The 7088-nt window shown below is 40.1% G+C and overlaps 2 protein-coding genes across 2 annotated transcripts in view; both read left to right on the forward strand.

Annotated features, from left to right (window-relative positions):
• SARC_00826 (hypothetical protein) overlaps nt 1-3629 on the forward strand; it is a gene marked incomplete at its 3' end in the record, with an annotated part of 5013 nt that extends 1384 nt beyond the window's left edge. Inside the window, exons 2-5 of the mRNA XM_014305509.1 lie at nt 1780-2025; nt 2239-2302; nt 2586-2635; nt 3333-3629. Coding sequence (XP_014160984.1) covers nt 1780-2025; nt 2239-2302; nt 2586-2635; nt 3333-3629 — 657 coding nt within the window. The remainder of the gene's footprint in view (nt 1-1779; nt 2026-2238; nt 2303-2585; nt 2636-3332) is intronic.
• A 1643-nt stretch (nt 3630-5272) lies between these two features.
• SARC_00827 (hypothetical protein) lies at nt 5273-5503 on the forward strand (the record flags this gene model as incomplete). The annotated part of the gene is made up of 1 exon (XM_014305510.1): nt 5273-5503. The coding sequence occupies one exon, from the start codon at nt 5273-5275 to the stop codon at nt 5501-5503; it is 231 nt and encodes a 76-aa protein (XP_014160985.1).
• Nucleotides 5504-7088: the final 1585 nt, after the last annotated feature.

Raw genomic sequence — 7088 nt, forward strand, 5'->3', positions numbered from 1 at the left:
CTAACACACAAGTTAACTAAGTGCAGTATATCTTATATATATATATATATATATATATATATATAGTTTATCTTTTTATTAATCTATTTGTTTAAATATTTATATATATGTGTGTGTGTGTGTGTGTGTGTATGTTTGTATGCTTGTATGTATATAATATGTATGTATATATATATTTATATATATATATGTATATATGTATATATAGTTTTTCGTTGTATTAATCTATTTGTTTCAATATATATGTATATATTATATATATATGTGTGTGTATGTGTGTGGGTGTGTATGTATGTACATTCTTATCATCATTATTATTGTTATTATTATTATTTAGCTATTATATGTTATATATCCATTTATATGCATATTTGAATATATACTTGTATGTGTGTGTGTTTGTCTGTATATATATATGTGTGTGTGTGCTCATATATATATATATTTTATATCTGTATATATATATACATATATATATATATTTATATATATATATATTCTAAGCGTTTGTATATGTCTGTTTTCATGCATCTATGTTTAATATATATTTGTGTGGGTATGTGTTTTTTTTTGCTTTTTTTAGCGTGTGTTTGTGTGTTTTTGTTTTCTGTTGTGTGGATGTATGTCTTATTATATTATTTTAAATTCTATATTACTTTTTTTTTTTTTACATATATATATATATATGTATAGACATATATTTTTCTCGTCGTTTATATATATAGATTTACATATATATATATATATATATATGTATGTATGTATAGATTTATATATATATATATATATATATATGAATTTGTACATATCAAAAATTTTAGGTGTCAGTGAGTACACACATCATATTTATATATTTAAATATTTATATATATATATATATATTCTCGCATTAATATGTATATATATTTATATATAGATATAGCATTTGTACATATCAATATTTATATGTGTCAATGTGTACACATATACATGTGTGTCTGATTTTATGTATATTCGTTTTCTTCATTTGTATGTATTTTTACAAAGCCCTATTTAGATTTACGTATATATGTTGATATATATATATATATATATGCGTGATGTGTGTGTGTTTGTGTATGTTTGTATATATATATATATGTGTGTGTGTGTGTGTGTATGTATATGTATGTATATATATGTGTGTGTATGTATTTATATATGTATGTATATGTATATGTATATATATGTGTGTGTATGTGTATATATATATATGTATATATATATATATATTATATATATATATATTTATATATATATATATTTATATATATATATATTTATATCGTATATCGTATGTATTCGCCCATCGTGCGCTTATATGAAAGGATACGTGACCAATATCAGTCATTCAAAGTGTTTCCGTATGTAATGTTCCTGTTTATATACTCCATTACATTACATAAATATGTTTTTTCAAAATGGTCATGTGTTCGTGTAATAATTAAGTCTTATTCCATTGACTTGAAGTTTGCAGGTATATTCAGTCCTCGTATTTATAATTTTTTCATCGTTGTGAAGCTTGGTTGTAGTTTGGATTGTATTACTAATGTATATATCGTTTACACATGAGGCATAATTCTGAGATCATGCTTGATATTCGAGTTGTATATCCTATAGCATGGATTTCCAAGCTTCACTCGGGCAATCTGTACACGGGCAAGCCCATGTGTATTTGTACCCTTCGTGTCATGAATGGATCGCAGAGTTTAACATCCAGTCTCATCAAGCCCCTTTACATTGTATTACCTGTTGTAATAGCAATACACCCACTTGAGGCCTAAGCAAAGCGACCGTGGATGGAATGACCCTCCTACAGCCTTGTTTGGTGCCACAACTGCTTCTGCAGCCAATTCAAAGGAAACAAAGAACAAAAGGCGAAACATGCGGCCTTCTGCCGCTTCCCAGCATGCGCAGATGTACGGAGATACCGCACAGCAAGGTTATGCGCAGCCACAGGGCAATAACTCGCCGCAGGCAGGACAGTTCCAACAGCCGAGCATGATGGTGAGTGGCTTCGAATGTCGGTGATGCGTGGAGTTCTCGGTGGTTCCAAGAAAACATGTCGACTATATCTCATTCGCACCGTCCTGGCTGCGCCTTCACGAACCTTAGGGATGCTTTGTTAAATTATGCAATGACACCAGAATCAGGAAATGAATAACCGAATATTGTTTGTATACTAAATTCCTATGGTCACTCCCTTAATTGCTCGTATAGCAATCTCCGAACAGTGGGAATTTGACAATGGGTATGCCGCCCGGCTCAAACAATCAGTACGGAGGTACGTCCCCTTTGTACCACTTATTGCCGTTCTGCTTGCATGTGCGGAGATGATAGAGTTGTCGTCGCAGTTTTGACTATTACTGTGCAATGTCTCAAAGTGTGACAGAATATAATCGCACAACTGTGAAATCTCGAGTAATTTGATAGTAATTATCCTCTACAGGTAGGTACAATATCTCGCGAAGACTTCTTTGGGTGATTTGCAGTCTCTGTACAAGTCATTATTCCGGAGTTTGTTTTAAAATTCATTGTACATTCCAATTTTTATTTCAACGTGACAGGATACCAAGCTCAACAGCCGCAAAATGCAAGTATTATGCAACCTGGTCAGGTATTTCTTTTGTACTCTTATGGGCGTGGAGTTTTAGTTACTAAATGCATTTCACCCGTAAAATACGGTTTTTTTTTGTGTCTAAACGATGTGAATGTTTCACGATCGCCTTATGGTGACATAGTTTGCCACCTACATGAAAGGTACACTGCAGGTGCTTAGTATCAGAATGTATTCCTCTTACTAAATTTTTTTTTTGTGTTCGGACGGTGTAAATGTATCACGATCGCCTTATACTTGACAGAATTCGCCACTTACATAGAATATATCGATTTCTTCGTATCAATATGTCGCTGGTATGGATAAGGTTTGCATAAAAATGGAGTACTTTCACTTCCATTCTTCGATCGACACGTGATAGACATGCCACAGCGATCGGAAGACTGTTTATAATACTTGATTTGATGTAATCGACGAGCGCGACAAATCTCTAAGCGCATCAGTTAGTTGAGTACAAATCAATTGAAGTATGCCCGGCTTTTCGCCACTTCATTCGTAGATTCGGACCTATGATTTCTTCGTTGGAGCAGTCTTTGTCGTTGCTATGTATATAAATTTCGTGTCTCTCGTGATGGCCTCTCACGCCCATATACCTGTGGCTTACCCATGCTTACTAATCTTGTGTTGAAACAACTAGTAGAGCTTATCTAGTTGCACCAGGGCCATGAGTTTAATTCTATCGTCGTTTTTTGCATAGGCCGGTGGACAGCAATCTTTTGGAAGCCCGCTCCCAGGTCAGCCACCGCTACAGCCACAAGGCTTCCCGCTTCAAACACAAGCACAAGCACAACAATCACCGCAAGGCTATGGACAGCAACCACAACAACAAGGTTATGCACCGCAACAGCCACAGCAGGGGTTCGTACCACACGGGAAACAATCACAGCAGCAGTTTCCTCAGCAGGGAGGGTTCCAACCACCACACTTGCAACAGCAGCAAGCGATGGGACAGCCTCCCCCTGGTGGTGCGCAGCCCGGTGCTCCTTACCGCTGATACTGGCAGTTAATTGCTGGGCATAGTGATATACTTCTATCTAGATGAGAGTCATTAATAATATAGAAATAGCGTGGCTTTAAATGTTTTGAGATTTTTTCTTTCTTTTTTTTTCTTCTGGCTTCCCGAAATAGGTGCACAAATATGTGACTATTTGAAGCACAATCTGCTTCAGAGCTAAAAATTCCTGAATCGTGATAAGAAAATTTTCGATAGTCTATCGCTGTCTGCTTCATATATTTATGTGCTGTTGTGTAGCCGCATTTACTTTGGGATCGATGAATTCGCAATGTTGTCTATTTGCAGTACATATTACGAATGTAAATATAATTTTAGAAGTAATTAGCTTTTGGTTTGCTTTTGAGGATGAAAAAGTGGGCTTTAACCCGATTAGCAGCCTTGAAATGTCTTCATCTGAACGCGATAGTTAAAAATGCTCATGAGTGGCATGCCATAGGCAGATCCAATTGCAATCGAGATATTAAGCACACCCGGTTCAACCCGAGAAAAATCACAAAGTGCGACCATAAGGACCCTGCGGCTTGGACACAACGGTGTAGCGGGAACTGTCAAGATTTTTCGAACGATAAACTATATAGCGAATACTTCGATAGCATTTATTACGCACGAGGTGCCCGAAATACGTTGGTTGACTCGAAAGAAATTTATATTATTAATAATAGTTTAAAAATATACATTTATTCATAGATATATACTCCCTGGCTTTTTAGGGGGATTTCTCATCTAGATAGTAAATCCCCGTCAGCCAGGTTCGTATTTAATTCACTCACCCCTCAAGGGACTGAGGGTATTTAAAGACACGTACTACAACCAATAATACTCATTGGTCTTTCTCTTCATCTAAATAGAAAGTCCCTTGTTTGTAAGAGTCCAGGGTGCTAGTTAGCACCAAAACTCTCTCCAAGCTTCACCCTCGTGAAAAATGGATCAAGGCAGTTCGCAACCATTCGTACTAACTCACGACGAGCAGGAGACGTTTGTTCGATCACGACTTATTCGACATTTAAAAGGCCTCGGATTCCTGGCTGTGCCCTCTCGAAAAAACAACCCGTTGTGGTAGTACTCTCCTCCCCGCACGCAAACAACTCTTGTGTGGATACTTGACTTCCAACAGAAACGACGCACACCAGGCAACGCTGTGGTTGAAGACAACGCCAAGAAGTATTCTCTCGGTGATTTCCCGATCCGTACCACATAGGTGGATACGCTACCTAGTAGGTCAGCAAGCGAATACGTGGCACACTCGTTGGTGTCAGTTTTTTGTCAGCACCTGCCTGAATTGACCCAGCGCATATCCACCATCGTCGACTCACTTGGCCCAAGCTTCAAACGGGAATCGACTGGCCACTACGTCCAACCGATCTTCCTCGAACCACTGAGAGCCATACCATATGTACATACATTGTAACTTATCACCTTTGAAATAGATACTATTATTCCTAATTTCGTTCAAGAAAGTAACATTCCCAACTGGCCAGGCCAACCTGCCGTGTCAAGTCCTTTCTTGGTATCCCAAGAAAATACGAGTTGAAAGCGTCCATCAATCATTTTCAATTTCGCTTTGTGGGAACTGAAGCAGGCCACATCTTACTGCACTACTGCTGAGGAACTGACACAAACGTATGCGACAAAAAATCCTAGAGCTAGAGGAGCTCGACCTGATAGTTTACCAGACTAAGCACATACGTACTCCTTACCGTGCGGGACTAGCAAACGGCGTATTGAACCAAGCACGCGCCGAATATCGTTACGAAGGTCTTCTGTCAAAATTCTTCGCAGCCGACAACAAACGAAAGCACGACCTGCTCTTGGCCAAAGTGGCGGGCAAGACGGTGGTAGAACAAGAAGCTTAAGGTACAATCACACCAGTACAACGATACACCTGCGACCACTTCTTTAGCACTCAGAATATGTAGCAAACTCAAGACCTGGCGCAAAGCAGGTGCTGGCCGTGTATTCCTTCGGGCGATAAAGTATGGGGTATCGATACCATGGAAAACAACCCCACTCCCTCTGAGTGAGTACCGGGGTGGGGGGCAATACATTCCAAGCCCGGAAGTCAGCGCTACACAAAACTATCATGGCTGACACGAACAGCCTCAGAACATATGACTAGCAAGACCAGAGGAGGTCGGTCGGGGTCGCATTCACAAATCGTTCTTCATTCTGAAGAGCGATCAACTTCGGGCTCGGGGCATTATCGCCCCGACCAATATCAATAACGGTAGCCGAACCCCGAAATTCCGCATGTAGGGGTTCGATCGCATCCCTAGTCACTCGCAAAGGGGACTACATTACATGATATTAGCGGAAATAAAGGATGGCTACAGGTCAAGAATCCGCTAAATTGGCAATTTTACAACAACACTGGGAGGCTATGGTGTTATCTAGCCCTACCAATGGGCGCCTCCTTCAGCCCTTATTATTTCAATCTTCTCGTGCAAGTTCTGAGAAGCTTATGCAGAAAGAACGGATTTCAACTGATCATCTACGCCGACGACTTGCTTATGCTGGGGAGCTTCCACACGATCGAATTGCAATTGGCGTATCTGAAAGGAATGGTGCTAGTACTGGGCCTATGCTTCGCAAAAGGGAAGGGGTAAACACGGACGTCTACTCAACGACTGGAGCGCTTAAAGTGATCATATATCTGTCACTGAACGAGATCCGGATGAGCTCGATATTTGGTCTCAAAGTTCACACGTGACCAAGGAACTGGTATATGAGTTATGCAAACCCCACAGGAAACTAGCTCTAAAACTAGACAAACGTACCTCGGAGTGCCCCAACTGGCATCGTTCTCAGCGCCAGGGGTCCGGCCGGTTTTTATGAATGTCAGACACAGCGCCAGCAAATTAACTCGCAACAACAGCATTCTCCCAGAAGCCCTACTTCAGGCCCTACTTCAAACATTCTCAACCCAAGAAATCTGGACTCCCTGAGTGTAGTGGGAGCTTACGGACGACAAATAGTTGCTTTAAAACGGCTATGGAGCAGTTCTCCATCATCTGGCGACGGTGTAGACGTGAGAGTGGCAAGGGGTATGGCTTGAAAATGACCAAGACTATCCGATTATAGTGTGATAGAACCGAGTATTGCTGGAAGCACGGAAGCACTAGCACTTTAAAACCATTACCCCTCCAACAGCACCAGTTATATTCATCACGGACAGTTCGTCTGCGACGCACGCTTTTACGCAAGCGTCGGTCTCGATCACCACGGATGAACTAGCAACCGAAAACCTTCACCTCTTTATCTCACAAGCACAACGTGAGGTGGCCAGTGGCCCTAGCTTACCTGCCAGGCCCACTGAACAGCCACCCTGGTTTATTGTCCCGGAAACAACCCATAGGACAGTAAATATAAATGGTACGCAGTACGGGGTTGCTCCACTCATCACGGACAGTTCGTCTGCGATGCACGCTTTTTACGCAAGCG

Source organism: Sphaeroforma arctica (assembly GCF_001186125.1).
Source record: "Sphaeroforma arctica JP610 unplaced genomic scaffold supercont1.28, whole genome shotgun sequence".
Classification (NCBI taxonomy): Eukaryota; class Ichthyosporea; order Ichthyophonida; genus Sphaeroforma; species Sphaeroforma arctica.